This window comes from Mobula hypostoma, chromosome 3 (assembly GCF_963921235.1).
Source record: "Mobula hypostoma chromosome 3, sMobHyp1.1, whole genome shotgun sequence".
In the NCBI taxonomy this organism is placed as follows: Eukaryota; Metazoa; Chordata; class Chondrichthyes; order Myliobatiformes; family Myliobatidae; genus Mobula; species Mobula hypostoma.
The window spans coordinates 179,560,862-179,579,240 of NC_086099.1; the positions used below are offsets into that span (position 1 = coordinate 179,560,862).

General features: G+C 42.0%; 2 protein-coding genes across 6 annotated transcripts in view; both read right to left on the minus strand.

Annotated features, from left to right (window-relative positions):
* The window catches only part of LOC134344424 (uncharacterized), a 108,722-nt gene that overhangs the window by 26,919 nt on the left and 63,424 nt on the right, over window positions 1-18,379 (minus strand). The window lies entirely within an intron of this gene.
* Window positions 1-18,379, minus strand: part of trdmt1 (tRNA aspartic acid methyltransferase 1) — a 174,144-nt gene that overhangs the window by 4,363 nt on the left and 151,402 nt on the right. For all 5 annotated transcript variants that reach the window (XM_063044192.1, XM_063044194.1, XM_063044195.1 and 2 more), the window contains 4 exons: window positions 15,357-15,440; window positions 13,676-14,028; window positions 5,178-5,235; window positions 4,191-4,320 (listed from right to left, as the gene is read on the minus strand). In XM_063044192.1, coding sequence (XP_062900262.1) covers window positions 4,191-4,320; window positions 5,178-5,235; window positions 13,676-14,028; window positions 15,357-15,440 — 625 coding nt within the window. The remainder of the gene's footprint in view (window positions 1-4,190; window positions 4,321-5,177; window positions 5,236-13,675; window positions 14,029-15,356; window positions 15,441-18,379) is intronic.

Genomic DNA, 18,379 nt, shown 5'->3' on the forward strand with positions numbered 1-18,379 from the left:
AGCCTGCTGCATGGGCAATAGCTTGCTCTCCACATCGTACTGCCCTGGCTTTCATATCATGCAGACAGCTGGGACACAACATCCATAACCAACCCTGACCAACGGAGGGCCTCTACATTTAAGATTAGTGGAGGGAAATTTTACGGGGATGACAGAGGCAGTTTTTTTCCAATGGTAAGTACCAGGAAAATACTGTCAGGGGTGGTGATGGAGGATAATGCATTAATTCATTTAGGAATTCTCTTTGATAGGCTGAATGTAAGAATACGGAAGCATTATGGATTGTGCAGGAGGGAAGGGTTAGATTGATTGTGGAGTAAGAGTATATAGGTCAGCACAACATCATGGACCGAAGAGTCCGTACGATACAGTACTCTTCTATGTTCTATGTAGGGGAGTTGAAAACAAAATTATAGATACAAGTGTTTTTGATCTGTAAAGAAAGAATCAAATAGAGCCATTACTTCAGCTGGGTTAATGGGGAGCATTCACACTCTACAAATACCCAAACCACAACAAACTGTCAGATGTTAAATTAGGAACACCCAGAAAAGCTGAAATATAATTAAAAAAAAGATGAGTGGGAATGGTAATCACATCGTTACAGGCTAAAGTTCGACCCTCCACCTGGTAAAGATAACTAGAAAATGATAGATTTTCCTATGATATGGCAAATCTGTAACTGTTTTGTCATGATTTTCATTTATGTCCTTGAATCTGGAATTGTTGACGACTAAATAAAATTTCTTTGCTACTTCCTTTACTCTTATGTTTTGCTCTCTTATACAATTGAAAAGTTTCAGTGAAAGCTTAGTTGAAGAGAAGCCAATCATACCACCTGAATTACTTCTTTTTTAAAAGCAAACCATAATCATTAATTATAACTACTATTTCAACCAACATGACTGTAAAATTTTCATAATTGGCTTTTTATTATGATTCAATATCTTTAAACACAAAAATTCATAGTTAGTTATAGTGAAGAAAACAGTCTCCATGCAGCCAATGAGAATACGAAACAACTAAATTACCTACTTGCTGAATGGCCTACAAATTCTTTCATTTTGCCTTGGTGGTTTGGACTTGAGCACAGGTTCCACAGATTAAAATGAAAATATTAAACTGCATCAACGTTTCCATAAAAGCAGTTACTCTTTAACTTTTATGACTGCTTCCCATAAAAATCTGAAACAGTTTGAAAATTGAAAAAAAAGTTTGCTACCTGAAAAAAAATCCTCTTTTTCACCATAAAAATCAATTTTTGAATATTTTTGTTGTCTTCTTGCAAGACTGTGATCTGCAAACACTATTCATATCTATTTTATTAAATTTACCTGTTGTAACGTCAATATACCTTGCAGAGAAAGAAAATTAAACATGCTCACCACCTTGCAGGACATCTCAAAATGTGTTTGTATTTATATTACATATTTAATGGTTCATTAGTTTGGATTTTAGATCCAAGATCAGAAGACCATGAGACAGAGGAGCCAGTAGGCTCATCGAAAATGCTCAGCCTTTCAATTATCCTTCTCAACCCTATTCTCCTGCCTTCCTCCCATAACCTTGGACACCCTTAGTAATCAAGAATCTAGTAACATTACTTTAAATATACTCAGTCACTTGAATTCCACAGATTTACCACCCTCTAGCTAAAGAAATTCCTCCTCAACTCTGTTCTAAAGGGATGTCCTTCTACTGTGAGGATGTGTCCTCTGGTCCTAGACTCTCCATATTCACTTTCAATATTTAATAGACTTCAATGTGATCACCCCCTCATTCTTCTAAACTCCAAGTACAGATCCAAAACCACTAAACACCACTCATATATTAACTCTTTCATTCCCAGGATCATTTTTGTGAACCTCCTCTGGACCCTCTCCAATGCCAGCAGATCCTTTCTTAAATTGCTTACAACTGCTCCAAGTGCGGTCTGAATAATGCCTACTAAAGCTTCATCATTACATCTTTGCTTTTAACTGCCAATCCTCTTGAAATGAACCCAGAATCAGAATCAGACTCACGTTTATTATCATCAGCTGATAATACTAGGGTGTTGATAACCATTGTACACTAGGGCTCTGAAAGAGGTAGAAGTAGAGATTGTGGAGGCATTAGTAATGATCTTGCAAAATTCATTGGACTCTGGCATGGTGCTAGAGGACTGCAAAATTGCAAAGTAACTCTACTCATTAGGAGAGGAAGAAGGCAGCAGAGAGGAAATTATAGACCAGTTAGCCTGACCTCAGTGGTTGGGAAGTTGTTGGAGCCAATTGTTAAAGATGAGTTTATGGAGTACTTGGTGACACAGGACAAGATAGGACAAAGTCAGCATGGTTACCTTAAGGGAAAATCTTGTCTGACAAACCTGTTGGAATTCTTTGAGGAGATTACACGTAGGATAGTTAAAGGGAATGTAGTGGATGTTGTATATTTGGACTTTCAGAAAACCCTTGACAAGGTGCCACACATGAGCTGCTTACCAAGTTAACAGCTCATGGTATTACAGGAAAGATATTAACATGGCTAGAGCATTGGCTGATTGGTAGGAGGCAGCGAGTGGGAATAAAAGGATCCTTTTCTGGTTGGCTGCCAGTGACTAGTGGTGTTCCACAGGGGTCGGTGTTGGGACTGCTTCTTTTTATGCTGTATATAAATGATTTAGATGATAGAATAGATGGCCTTGTTGCCAGGTTTGCAGATGATATGAAAATTTGTTGGAGGGGCAGGTAATGTTGAGGAAACAGGCAGGCTGCAGAAGGATTTAGACAGATTAGGAGAATGGGCAATTAAGTGGCAAGTGAAATACAGTTTTGGAAAACACATGGTCAGGCACTTTGATAGTAGAAATAAATGTGCAGACTATTTTCTAAACAGGGAGAAAGTCCAAAAGTCTGAGATGCAAAGAGACTGGGAGTACTTGTGCAGAACACCCTAAAGGTTAACTTTCAGGATGAGCCGGAGTGAGGAAGGCAAATGTAAGGTTAGCGTTAATTTTAAGAGGTCTAGAATACAAGAGCAGGGATGTGATACTGAGGCTTTAAAAGGCACTTGTGAGTCCTCACGTTAAGTATTGTCAACAGTTCTGGGCTACTCATCTAAGAAAAGCTATGCTGGCATTGGAGAGGGCTCAGATGAGGTTCACAAGGATGATTCTGGGAATCAAAGGATTATTATACAAGGAACGTTTGAGAGCTCTGGGTCTGTACTTGCTGGAATTTAGAAAGATGAGGGGGATCTTATTGAAACCTTCCGAATTTTGAAAGGTCTAGACATGGTAGATGTGCAAAGGATGTTTCCCATGGTGGAGAGTACAGGCCAAGAAGGCACAGCCTCTGGATAGAGGGGTATCCATTTAAAACAGAGATATGGAGAAATTTTTAGCCAGAGGGTGGTGAATTTGGGGAATTTACTACCACAGACAGCTGTGGAAGCCAGGTCATTGGGTGTATTTAAGGCAGAGCTTGATTGGTTCTTGATTGGACGTGGCATCAAAGTTTACGGGGAAGGCCAGGGAATGGGGCTGAGGGGGGAAAAAGGATCAGCCATGATTGGATGGTGGAGCAGACTTGATGGGCCAAATGGCCAAATTCTGCTCCTATGTCATATGGTCTTAATATTGTATTTGCCTTCCATGCCATCAATTCAACCTGTAAGTTAACTTTTAGGGAATCCTGCACAAGGACTCCCTATCGGAATTGTTTGTAAGTCTTACTTAGAGGACTGACTTAGACTCATTAACTAATGAATCCATATTGCTATATTTAAACATCAAAGTTTCTTCTATTGTAAGCTTAAGATACAAGCACAAAACATCTTGAATATTGATGTACAACTCAAGGGTCCACAGCAGTAAGTGACTGTAGGCAAGTATCTACAATCCTCCATGTTCTAACTGAGTATTGCCATTCCCCTACAGTGGGAACACATGTGGACATGAGGTTTCCTATTGCAGAAACAGTGAAGGAAAATGAAGACCTTAACAGCTTTTTGAGCAGTTCAGTGACTGGATTCATAGCAGCAGCAAAATGAGGAGCTGGTCGCTTTCTTGGCTCCTGTCTAAGTAATAGGTAGAACGTGTAGCTTTTTTATATATATATATATACACACACACACACATACACACATATATATCAGTTTTATACAACACATCAACACATACTCAGAAATGTATTTTGTACTGTACATACTGAATTCTGGAGGAAATCCATGGAGATTTGCTATTTCTCTTGGGGTGAAATATCGAAGTTTCAATTTTGCCAGCTGGGTCAATTTTTCATCTTCTGACATTGTCTCAAATGACAGGAATACTAAGGCAAGCTATTAAAACAAAAAAAATGCAAAACAAGTAAATATGAAAGGAAAACTATTTGCTTTGAATATACATGTTCTCACTAGAGCATAAATGAAATATAGAAAAATGAACAATAATTTAAGCATATTTTACTGCATATACTAATTCAACTCCTGACATTCCTGGTGGAGAGCTCTGCCTGAAGGTGGGTAGGGATTAGAAAAATGGACACAGGAATTCCACACCTTTAAGGGTACCAGGAAATCAGTTTCTCAACAAAAAAAATCCATAAAACCTACAAGAATTACCCAATAGTTTCTAAGTTAAAATCTCATATTCAAAGCTCAAGAAACAACCTTATCACTTGAAATTAATAGCTTACAAAATAATAAAATTTTGTTACCTAGCAAGTTTAAAATAATAAAAATATACAGTGTGCGAAAGGAAGGGTGGGAAACCAGCGTGCAAAAGGGAACGCAGGAAACCAGCGTGCGATAGGGTGCGCGGGAAACCAGCGTGCGAGAGGGAGCGCGGGAAACCAGAGTGTGAGAGGGAGCGTGGGAAAGCAGCGTGTGAGAGGGAGCGCGGGAAAGCAGCGTGCGATAGGGAGCGCGGGAAACCAGCGTGCGATAGGGAGCGCGGGAAACCAGCGTGTGAGAGGGAGCGCGGGAAACCAGCGTGCGATAGGGAGCGCGGGAAACCAGTGTGCGAGGCAAAAGGGAGCGCAGGAAACCAGCGTGTGAGGCGAAAGGGAGCGCGGGAAACTAGAGTGCGAAAGGAAGCTTGAGAACCAGTGTGTGAAAGGGAGCATGGGAAACCAGCGTGCAAAAATGGGAACTAGCTACCGAAGTGTGTTTGAGGAATTCGAAGAGAGTTAACAAACCTCTACATCTGAAGCAGTCTTCAACACTGAACCTGTTCCTTCCATGTAACAACCATACCTATATTAGAAATCAGATCTAATTATTCTCAGAGGGAATGGCCAAAAGGTTAGCTTCTTTAAGCCAAGATACTTGCAGCAGTAAATATCATTGATATTTAAATAAAACAGCATTACATGTAAAGGCATACTTTCTAAAAATATGGTAATTCCAAATCTCAAGCATATAATCAGCAACTATTTTTAAAGACCAACATGTCACCAATTGTTAATTAATGACGAAAACAGAATAATCAGTGTAAACAGCCATGATTTCAGTAAAAGTATGTTTGCTAAGTAAATTATCACTTCACAAGCCTCTGAAGAGCCCTCCCCTTGCACTGCTGGTTGACCAAAATGAATGAATCAGAGTTTTGGTTTTGACATGAATGCCGTACAGCTTGACTAGCAGTTGAGAAGCTTTTGTCACAAAGATTGCACTTGTATGATTGACTTGACTGTGTTCCAGAGCAATCTGGTTGTGTTCCACAGGGATCTGTTCTGGGACCTCTGCTCTTCATGATTTTTATAAATGATCTGGATGAAGAACTAGAAGGCAGGGTAGTAAGTTTGCTGAGGACACAAAGGTTGGGAGCGTTGTGGATAATCTAGAGGGTTGTCAGAGGTTACAGCGGGACATCAATAAGATGCAGAAGTGAGCTGAGAAGGGGCAGATGGACTTCAACCCAGGTAAGTGTGCAGTGGCTCATTTTGGTTGGTCAAATTTGAAGACAGGTTGACAGTGTTGTTAAGAAGGTGTACAGTGTGTTGGCGTTCATCAACTGTGGGATTGAGTTCAAGACCGTGAGGTAATGTTACAGCTATATAAGACCTTAGTCAGATCCCACTTGGAGTACTGCGTTCAGTTCTGGTCACCTCACTACAAGAAGGATGTGGATACTATAGAAAGTGCAGAGGAGATTTACAAGGATGTTGCCTGGATTGGAGGCATCCCTTATGAGAAAAGGTTGAGTGAATTTTGCCTTTTCTCCTTGGAAGGACGGAGGTGACCTGATAGAGGTGTATAAGACGATGAGGGGCTTTGATTGTGTGGACAGCAAGAGGCTATTTTCATAAACAGAAAATAGAAAAATGGGAGGTAAGGTAATGCAAAAAAACTGAGAGGTAGGTCCAGATATTTGGAGGGTACGGGCCAGATCCGGGTCAGGATCCGTTCAGCGGTCTTATCAAAGTTGGAAAGAAGCTGTTCCCAAATCTGGCCGTACGAGTCTTCAAGCTCCTGAGCCTTCTCCCAGAGGGAAGAGCGACAAAAAGTGTGTTGGCTGGGTGGCTCGTGTCCTTGATTATCCTGGCAGCACTGCTCCGACAGCGTGCGATGTAAAGTGAGTCCACGGATGGAAGATTGGTTTGTGTGATGTGCTGCGCCATGTTCACGATCTTCTGCAGTTTCTTTTGGTCTTGGACAGGACAACTTCCATACCAGGTTGTGATGCACCCTAAAAGAATGCTTTCTACAGTGCACCTATAAAAATTAGTGAGGGTTTTAGGGGACAGGCCAAATTTCTTTAGTTTTCTCAGGAAGTAAAGGCGCTGGTGGGCCTTCTTGGCAGTGAACTCTGCTTGGTTGGACCAAGTCAGGTCATTTGTGATATTGACCCTGAGGAACTTAAAGCTTTTGACCTGTTCCATTTGCGCACCACCGATGTAAATTGGGCAGTGCGGTCCGCTACTCCTGAAGTCAACAATCAATTCCTTCGTCTTGCTGACATTGAGGGATAGGTTATTGTCTTCACACCAGGCCACCAGGTTCTTAATTTCCTCCCTGTACTCAAACTCATCATTACCCGAGATACAACCTACAATTGTTGTGTCATCAACAAACTTATATATGGAGTTTGATGGAAACTTGGCTACACAATCATGGGTGTACAGTGAGTACAGCAGGGGGCTGAGTACACAGCCTTGTGGGGCACCGGTGCTCAGAGATTGTAGAGAAGTGCTTGTCCCCTATTTTTACAGCTTGGGTCCTGCCTGTGAGGAAATTGAAGATCCAGCTGCAGATCTGAGTGCTAAGGCCCAGGTTCTGAAGCTTAGGAATCAGTTTATTTGGAAAGATGGTATTAAAGGTAGAGCTGTAGTCAATGAAAAGGAGCCTTATGTATGCGTCTCTATTCTCCAGATGTCCTAAGGAGGAATGTAGGGCCAGAGAGATGGTATCTGCCGTTGACCTGTTGCTCCGGTAGGCGAACTGCAAAGCGTCGAGGTTGACCGGTAGGCTGTGGTTGACGTGTGCCAAAACCAATCTCTCAAAGCACTTCATAGCAATTGATGTCAGAGTCACAGGTCGATACTCATTCAGGCATGCCACCTTGCTCTTCTTCGGCTGGGATTATCGTTACCTTCTTAAAACACAGGGGGGGATCTTAGACTGAAGCAAGGAGCAGTTGAAGATGTCAGCAAACACTCCAGCTAGCTCGCTTGAACAGGCCCAGAGAACCCATCCTGGGACGCCATCTGGGCCCGTCGCCTTCCTTGGATTTATCTTCAGGAAGGCCCTTCTAACGTCCTCCTCAGTGATGATGAATCTTGATGCCACCAGGTCCGGTTTATCCGGAAGGAGCGGGACGCTCCTCTTCCGTTCGAATCTTGTGTAGAATACGTTAAGTTCGTCAAGAAGAGAAGCGCCACAGTTATTGATATTTCCAGCCTTTTCTTTGCGCGCAGTGATCTCATTTAGACCCTGCCATAGTCTACTGGCATCCCTCTGGTTAGCCTGGGCTTCCAACTTGGCTCGATATTGCCTCTTGGCACCCTTAATGGCTTTCCGGAGTTCACGCCTGGTCAGTTTGTATAGTAGGTTACATGGTCGACACAACATTGTGGGCCGGAGGGTCTGTAATGCGCTCTAGATTTTTATGTTCTGTGTTAAATTAATTGCTAGTTTAATATATACCCATTCCTAAGCATAACTACATGACATTAAAGATTTAGTAATATAAAATAAGTTCTGCTAAATATTCTTCAACCTGGGATGTGCAGACACTTTCTTTTTTCTGCAGTTGCTACCTGATCTGCTGAGTATATTTTGGATATTCTGTTTTGACTTCAGATCTGGTTAACTAAATTTCTGTATTTAAGCATTTACTTTACAGGAAATCTGTAAACTTGAAGTCATCCAAACCTCTGCAGTCTACATCCAAATATTTGAAGAACCATTTATCACACCTATGCTCAAAGACGCACAAGGCAGCAACATCTCGAATGTAAAATTCCTAGCAGTTCAACTGAGTCCAGGAGTCTGCTATTCAGCATACCTAATCTCCTCCAGATTTAAATGGACCCTGATGACCACACCTGCAGAAAGTGCATCCAGCTGCAGCTCCTATCAGAGCGAGTTAGGGAATTGGAACTGGAGCTGGATGAACTACGGATCATTCGGGAGGCAGAGAGAGATAGATAAGAGTTATCGGGAGGTAGTCACACCGAAAAGACGGGAGGTAGGCAACTGGGTGACTGTCAGGAGATGGAGGGGGAGCAGGCAGAGAGTGCAGAGCACCCCTGTGGCCATTCCCATCAACAATAAGTATACTGTTTTGGATACTGTTGGTGGGAATGACCTACCAGGAACAAGTTGCAGTGGTCCTGTCTCTGGCACTGAGGTTGGACCCTCGACTCAGAAGGGGAGGAGGGAAGAGAGGACAGCGGTAGTGATAGGGGATCCTATAGTCAGGGGGGCAGATAGGAGATTTTGTAGGGGAGATAGGGAGTCTCAGATGGTATGTTGCCTCCCTGGCGCCGGGGTCTGGGACATCTCAGATTGGGTGCAGGTTATTCTCGAGAGGGAGGGCAAGAATCCAGATGTTGTGGTCCATGTAGGGACCAACGACATGGGTAGGAAGGGTGAGGGGGTCCTGCGCAGTGAGTTCAGAGAGTTAGGTGCGAAGCTGAAGGGCAGGACCTCCAGGGTAACAATCTCCAGATTGCTACCTGTGCCACGTGTGAGTGAGGCGAGGAACAGAAGGATTATACAGATCAATATGTGGCTGAGAGGATGGTGCAGGAGGGAGGGCTTCAGGTTTTTAGATAATTGGGCTTTGGTCCAGGGAAGTTGGGATCTGTTCCGTCGGGACGGTTTACACCTGAACTGGAGGGGTACTAACATTCTTGCAGGAAAGTTTGCTAGTGCTGCTTGGGGGAGTTTAAGCTAAATTTGCAGGGGGCAGGGATCCAGAATGTGAGAGAGGATAGCGAGATGAAGTATAAAGGACAGGTGGGGACTACACGGTTCCGGAATATTAAGTGTGAAGTAGAGAAAGGTGAGGTGGAACAAGTGATAAGGAGGATACATGTGCAGAGGGATGGTCTGACGGAGCATGGAGTTAAATGTGCAGAAAGAGTAAGTAAATTTAAGAAGGACAACAAAATTCAAGGGGCGTATAGCCCGGTGAGAGTTCGGGGAGCTGGGTTATGCACAATAGGCAGCGATTTAAACAGAGAGAGGAGAAATGGGTTAAAATTTCTATATCTGAATGCACGAAGTGTCAGAAATAAGGCGGATGAGCTTGAAGCTCAGGTGCGAATGGGTAACTATGATGTTGTTGGGAGACATGGCTGCAGGGGGATCAGACCTGGGAATTGAATGTACAAGGGTATACGTGCCATCGAAGGGACAGAAAGGTGGGCAGAGGGGATGGGGTGGCCCTGTTGGTGAGGAATGAGATTCAGTCCCTTGCAAGGGGGGACATAGAATCAGGAGAAGTAGAGTCAGTGTGGATAGAACTGAGGAACAGTAAGGGCAAGAAGACCCTAATAGATGTTATCTACAGGCCCCCAAACAGTAGCATGGATATTGGGTGCAAGTTGAATAGGGGGTTAACAATGGCATGTGGCAAAGGAAACGTCGCAGTAGTTATGGGGGATTTCAACATGCAGGTGAACTGGGAAAATCAGGTTGGTACTGGACCCGAGGATATGGAGTTTGTAGAGTGCCTACGGGATGCATTTTTGGAGCAGCTTGTACGAGAGCCGACCAGAGATAAGGTTATTCTGGATTTAGTGTTGTGCAATGAACAGGATTTGATAAGTGATCTTGAAGTAAAGGAGCCATTAGGAGGTAGTGACCATAATATGATAAGTTTTTATCTGCACGTTGAGAGGGATAAGGGCAGATCAGAAGTGTCAGTATTGCAGTTGAACAAAGGAGACGATGGAGCCATGAGGGAAGAGCTGGCCAAAGTTGTCTGGTCGGATATCCTAGCAGAAAAAACAGTGGAACAGCAGTGGCAGGTATTCTTGGGAATAATGCACAAGGTGCAAAATCAGTTCATCCACCGGAGAAGGAAGGATTCAAAGGGGGGAAAGTGGCCACAGTGGTTGACAAAGGAAGTCAGAGATAGCATAGCATTAAAAAAGAAGTATAACAGAGCTAAGGTGAGTGGGAAGATGGATGATTGGGAAATTTTTAAGGAGCAACAGAACTTAACTAAAAAGGCAATACAGGGAGAAAAAATGAGGTATGAACGCAAGCTAGCTAGGAATATAAAGCAGGATAGCAGAAGTTTTTTTAGGTATGTGAAGAGAAGGAAGATAGTTAAGAACAATGTTGGGCCCTTGAAGAATGAATTGGGAGAAATTGTTATGGGAAACAGAGAAATGGCAGACGAATTTAATAAGTACTTTGGATCTGTCTTCACTAGGGAAGACACAAGCAATCTCCCAGATGTAGGGATGGGCCAAGGACATAGGGTAACAGAGGAACTGAAACAGATTGACATTAGGAAGGAAACGGTGATGAGTAGACTGATGGGACTGAAGGCTAACAAACCCCCAGGTCCAGATGGTCTGCATCCTAGGGTACTAAAGGAGGTGGCTCTGGAAATTGCGGATGCATTGGTGATCATTTTCCGATGTTCCTTAGATTCAGGATCAGTTCCTGAGGATTGGCGAATGACTAATGTTATCCCACTTTTTAAGAAAGGAGGGAGAGAGAAAACGGAGAACTATCGCCCTGGTAGCCTAACATCAGTAATGGGAAAGATGCTAGAGTCCATTATTAAAGATGAAATAACGGCATATCTTGATAGCAGTGATAGGATTGGGCCGAGCCAGCATGGATTTACCAAGGGCAAATCATGCTTGACTAATCTATTGGAGTTTTTCAAGGATGTAACCAGGAAGATAGATGCAGGAGATGCAGTGGATGTGGCGTACTTTGACTTTCAGAAGGCATTTGATAAGGTACCACATAGGAGATTGGTGGGTAAAATCAGAGCTCATGGCATTGTGGGGAGGATATTGACATGGATAGAAAACTGGTTGGCAGATAGAAAGCAAAGGGTAGCAGTGAATGGGTGTTTCTCAGAATGGCAGGTGGTGACTAGTGGGGTGCCACAGGGCTCGGTATTGGGACCACAGCTGTTTACGATTTACGTCAATGATTTAGAGGAAGGCATCGTGAATAACATCAGCAAGTTTGCTGATGATATTAAGCTGGGTGGCAGTGTGACATGTGATGAGGATGTTAGGAGAATTCAAGGTAACTTGCATAGGCTGGGTGAGTGGGCAGAAACTTGGCAGATGGTGTTTAATGTGAATAAGTGTGAGGTTATTCACTTTGGGAGCAAGAACAGGAAGGCAGATTATTATCTGAACGGTGTGGAGTTAGGTAAGGGTGAGCAAGTGCAGCAGGCAGTGAAGAAGGCTAATGGAACGTTGGCCTTTATTACAAAGGGAATTAGGGCAAGGAAATTCTTTTGCATTTGTACAGGGCCCTGGTGAGACCACACCTGGAGAATTGTGTACAGTTTTGGTCTCCAGGGTTAAGGAAGGACATCCTGGCTGTGGAGGAGGTGCAGCGTAGATTCACTGGGTTAATTCCTGGGATGTCCGGACTGTCTTACGCAGAGAGGTTAGAGAGGCTGGGCTTGTACACGCTGGAATTAAGAAGATTGAGGGGGGATCTGATTGAGACATATAAGATTATTAAGGGATTGGACAAGATAGAGGCAGGAAATATGTTCCAGATGCTGGGAGAGTCCAGTACCAGTGGGCATGGTTTAAGAATAAGGGGTAGGTCATTTAGGACAGAGTTGAGGAGAAACTTCTTCTCCCAGAGAGTTGTGGAGGTGTGGCACGCACTGCCTCAGAAGGCAGTGGAGGCCAATTCTCTGGATGCTTTCAAGAAGGAGCTAGGTAGGTATCATGGATAGGAGAATCAAGGGTTATGGGGACAAGGCAGGAACCGGGTATTGATAGTAGATGATCAGCCATCATCTCAGAATGGCGGTGCAGGCTCGAAGGGCCCAATGGTCTACTTCTGCACCTATTGTCTATTGTCTATAAATGCATTCAGTATTCCTCCAATTTTGGCTTCCTATACATCCAAGCATAAAGTCAGGAACTGGGCAAATTTATCAAAGTTACAAAAGTGACTCCATGGCTAGAAGAAGAGCCTGAGGTTGTTTAAAAAAAACAGTTTCACAGTCAAAAGCTGGTAAGGGACAAGATGAAGGTTCTAATTCAGAATGATCTTTTTCTCTGTTAAAAACAGATTCTAAACTAGAATTAACTCATACATTCATAGAGATATTAAGGCACAAAAGCAGGCCTTTCCTTGCTGGCTTTCTGTCACAAGAAAATAGGAAGAGAGATCAAGTGTTGGCCACTAGATGTTTATCCAGCTTCACTTTAAATACTTACAATGATCCAGTTTCCTCCACTTGCCAGAGAACAGAATTCATCACCCCTCTGTGAGAAAAAATTTCTGTGTACTCAGATTTAAATGGATAGCCCTCACTTTTCGTCATTTGGTTCAAGGCTCTGTTGTTCAGCCCTGTTAGGATCTTGTTTGAATAAGGTTATCCCTCATTTTCCTAAACTCCGAAGAAACCCATGCAATCATGTGAAAAACGTGGAAACTTCAGAGGGCACAGGTGGTCAGTACTGAAACCAGGTCACTGGAGCCATGAGGCAACAGGTTAACTGATCCAATTAAACGGCTGTCCCAATTAGCCTGAAGTTCATGGAAATAGTTGAAACGGTATAAAAAATAAATTACCATTTAACTGAGTAACAAATTATGTATTTAAATGAAATATTAGAACACTACCTAAACTACTACAGTATCATAAAATTGTGTATTAGTTATCGACAGAGGAATTCATTCTTTTGATTGACCAAGTGAACAAATGAGCACCGACACCTAGTGCGGTTACTGGATAATCTTTATTTTCATTGTAGCATTAAATATGATTGTCGATACCTTCAAATTCTTCATAATTCCTAACATGCTGAAGTAGTGAAATTCCTAAGTTCAATGCATGTTACCAAATGACAAAAATATAATTCAGAGGTAATGACACAATAATTATACTTAAAAATAGTTTGATTAAAAGGAATATCTATGCAGCAGAGACTCAATGGACAAATAGCCTAATTCTGCTCCTATATCTTATGATCTTAATATTCAATTAAATGTGAGACAATGAAGAAACTTTACGTACCCTTTTGTGAAGCAAACTGATCTTCTGCAAGTTGGTCCAACAATGTCCAGTATCAAAGCATATCGTAATAAGGACTTTGGAGATATGAAGTATGGGCTTGGGTCTTCCAGTTGTTCCTCCAAGAAATTTTGGATCATTTGTATTGATGAATTATTGTCCTGGCTTTGTTTCCGTTTCATATGTCCTAATGTCTCTAACTTGTAAAGCACAGTCTCATCTTCTTTGCTTATGATTTCATTAGCAGAACAATTTGAGTTATTCTCCTCTTTTTTGCTACCATCAGCAGATAACACCCGACTAAAACTAGAACTTGTCATTTCCACGCTATCGCAGTCCGGGAATTGTTCAAGTACCTAGAATTACAGATAAACTGTTAGTAAGGACTTACTTAGTTCTTTTTAAACCTTTTATTATTCTATCCAACAATCTTTAAAAATATATTAAAACATCTCAAGAATAAACAATTCAGACGCACATTAAAATTATTTATTCAGAAAGAAGATACTGAATATGTATGAAGGAATGATTGCAGCATTTAGTAGAGAAGTACATGGATGGGAGTGGTGTGAAGGGTTACGATCCAGGTACAGGCCACAAAACTAGGTAGAATAATGGTTTGGCAATAACTAGATGGGCTGAAGGGCCTGCTTCTGTGTTAAGTGCTCTATGCTATCCTGTTCTATGATCCTCTAAATAGATAAATGAAAGGACAATATGATGGAAGTACTCAGGAGGTCAGGTAGTATCTGTAGACAGGTGAATGTCACAAATAAAACAAAAGTAGAAATAAAACAATTTAAGGTGTATAGAGGGGAAAGAATGAAAGGAAAAAATTGCAATAAATTGGAAAGAAGAGGAGATGAAATAACTACAGAGGAGATAGTGCAAATGAAAGTGGTAATAAGAAAAAACAGCCTGCCTAGTGGAGATAGAAATGCAGTTTAGATACCTTTGTAAAAAAGAAAAGGACTTGGGTAAGACGTTTTTATATTTGAAATTTTAGTATGACTTAATGTGAGTAATTTAGAGGTCATCCAAATTCGTCAGAAGTTCTCTCTCTCCAAAAAGGAAGTTCAGCTTCTATCATTAATTTAAGAAATTATTCCATCACATTCACCTTAATTAAATATTGTTTGTTTTCCACACATAGGATTCGAGATGTAAGAATGTTCAGCAAAATTGCTGATGAACTTTAGGCTCCAATCAAGTGTAGAAACATTTTCATTTCCCTCGAAGAATTGATTTATGAAACAATGTGTTAGAAGGGCCAATTTACAGAGTGACACAGCAACAAATATTCCCTTAGTACCATGCTGGAGTGTCAGCTGAGCTACTTTATTCAGGGAGATGAACATTGAATCCATGAACACTACCTCACTACTTTTTTTGCACTATTTATTTAATTTACATTTTATATATATACACACACATATATACATACTCACATATACACACACATACATACACATTTCCTATAATTCAGTTTTTCTTATTATGTATTATATTGCTGCCATGAAAACAACAAATTTCATGACATATGCCAGTGACATTAAACCTGATTCTGATTTCTAATGAGTGAATTAGAACAGACTGCATTTTTTAAAGACAAGACTATCTTGACAAACCAGCTATTTCTTCAATCCCATTAAGCATTTGCCCTTAATACAAATTTAAAACCTACCTGACTGAAAGTTTGGAAGCAAAAAGCATCAGGCTGGAGCTTGGCAAGGAGAAAATATCGTAGTCTTGAGTTTGGTATTCCCAGCTAAAGCACAAATTAGCATCTTTATTATTCGAAGGAAATAGTAAACAGAATGTGGCAAAGTCAAAGCATATAGTGGACAGGAAAATCAAGTCTTTAAAAAATTATAATACTTTATTAGGAGCAAACATAAGAAATATGAGTGGCAAGCAGTAAATTAGACCCTTGGGACTGATTTATCTATACAGTATACTACTAAAACTCTCATGCTCTGTCTGTGACCTTAAATTATTGCAAATGGTGCATTACAGTGGCACTTTTTTTGGCTAAATTTAATGAAAATGCTCTAACTTACAGAATGCAGGCAAAGTTCAGGTTTATATATTCGTTTAAAATTGCTCATTCGCCAAAAATCAACAGGCTGCCTTTCACCCAAGAACCCATCGGCCATCATGGAAATCGGGACGACACAGCCCGACACATGCTCATGGCCAGCCTCAGCAGCGCTTCACGATGCTCACAGAGCCACTTCAACCATCCACGGAGACCGCGACGCCACAGCCCGACGCATGCGCACCGCCAGCCTCAGCAGCGCCTCACAATGCTCACAGCAGCCACACCAACTGCAGCAAAAGGGCAGGGCTATCATGTCCATTTAGGAGAGCACCAACTACATCATCAAGAAACAACAGCATCTTGGAGGCTTTGGTGTTACTGCTTCCTATCTTCTATCAAGCATTAGGGTAAAAATATATGGATAGCCTAATTATGCCCCGTGGACAGAGAAGGGGGACATTATGGCCAAGAGATGACGCCAAACGTCATCAGGAAGTGGCAAGGAGAGGGAGAGAACAACAATCATATGAGACCAGGGCCGCACGACTCCAGAATCAAAGAGTCAGGACAGAAAAGATGAGAGAAGACGAGACAGAGGAGGACAGGCATGCTCATCTCCAAAATGACAACAATAGGCACAGACGGAGGGGAGAACAAGATTCCAAACAGGCCAGGGCTGCACGACTCCAGAATCAGAGACAAAGAACAAGTGGTAGAAGAGATGAAGAGACGAAGGACGAAAGGGCTGCGCGTCTCCTGAATGACAAAAACAGGCAGAGAAGGAGGAGAGAGGAAGAGGCACAGGAGAAAAGGAAAGATCAACTAGAGAATATGTGGCACAGAGTAATTACTGCGAGACTTGCTGAAGACGACAATGGCTGCTTTTGACGACAATTCCTCGACAGAGAAAGAGCAAGGCAAAATGCACGATTCACATGCCGTCACATTTCTGCTGATGTTGGTTCGATGACCAGAGTATGCCTCACTGTCGTGCCTTCCTATTCACTGGAGAAACCGCACATTTCTGCTGTATGAAGGTAAAGGTCAGGTTAGGCAATTTGCAGCCTCTACCTAATGAACTCCTCAATATGTACCGCTATGATGAACCTATTGCAAACGAGTTCAGGAAGAACATCAGAAAATACAATTGCCTCTTCCAAATGACATCCTTTGGTGCCAAAGAAGTCGTTCCAACTAAGAATCGATGGAATCCTTCTGTGATTATTCAAGGCCAAATCCATCATTACATCGGACATTTAATGCCAGACCCCCAACCAGCAAGCCTGATTCCTTCAAGTTTACTTCATGGATCCTCAAGACAGCGTAGAATTGAGAATGGGGATACTCCAGAATGATGGAATTCAATGTGAGATTGTTGAATTATTGGAAAACCTACTACGACAACGAAACCCATACATTGCATCCCTTCAACTTGCAAAAGAACAAATTTGAGGCATGCCAGAGGCGTCCATTGTCATTGATCCTGACCGGAGACCAACATTTAAACATGAGAGAAGATTTAATGCACAAATTGCCAACAAAGTCACTGTCATTATACTGAACAGCACCGAACCTGAAGTAAGATCACAGCACATCGTGTTGAAAGAACAAGGAGGTGATTTGCAAATAATTTCAGAGCCCCATCGTTCATACGTACTTTTCTTTCCACTTGGAGACAATGGCTGGCATCATCAAATCTGAATGACAAACAACAAGAAACTGACAGCAATGCGTTATTATGCGTATCGAATAATGAACCATGAGAATGAGTTTAATAACCTTCTCAGAGGAGGACGTCTATTCCTTGGTCGATATGGCTGCTAAGATTGAAGGCGAGAGGCTGAGCTACATTTGAATGAATCAAGCAACCTTGAGATCAACAACATACCTCTGTACCAACAACATGCCTGAATGATGACGATGATTTCAGAAGCATTGGAAGGCACATCATCCTCTTCTCAACATTTGTCGGTGGACCAAGATACATGATGGAACGATGTCAGGACGCCATGATGCATATATGGAAGTATGGTAATGCCTCATTGTTCATTACAATGACATGCAATCCAAACTGGCCTGAAATCCGACAGCATCTTTTTTGGCATCAGCCACCAAATGATCGGCCAGATTTAATCGTGTGAGTGTTTGACTTGAAGAGAAAGTTGTTTATGAAGTACCTCACTGGAACAGATGATCTCTTTGGTAGGTGTATCGCTTACATTGTAAGTGTTGAATACTAAAAGCGGGGTCTGCCTCATTTGCACTGTCTGCTGTGGCTCGATGAGGCATCCAAGCCAAGACCACAAGATTATGGTAAATTCATTCAAGCAGAAATACCAGACCCAAATGAAGATCCACAGCTGCATGAATTGGTATTGAAGCACATGATACATGGTCCGTATTGCACCACTAAATCACCGTGTTGGCAAAATGGTAGATGCAGTAAGAGGTACCCAAAGCCATTTATTGAGCATACAAGGTGTGGGGATGATTCATATCCTGTGTATAGGAGACGGTCTGTGCAAATGGGAGGATTCGAAGATCATCAAGTAGGACGACAAAGTCGAACTATAACTTCAGAATGGGTGGTCCCCTATAATGCCCAGCTATTAAAGCTGTTCAATTGTCATCTAAATGTAGAAATATGCTTATCTGTCAAGTCCATC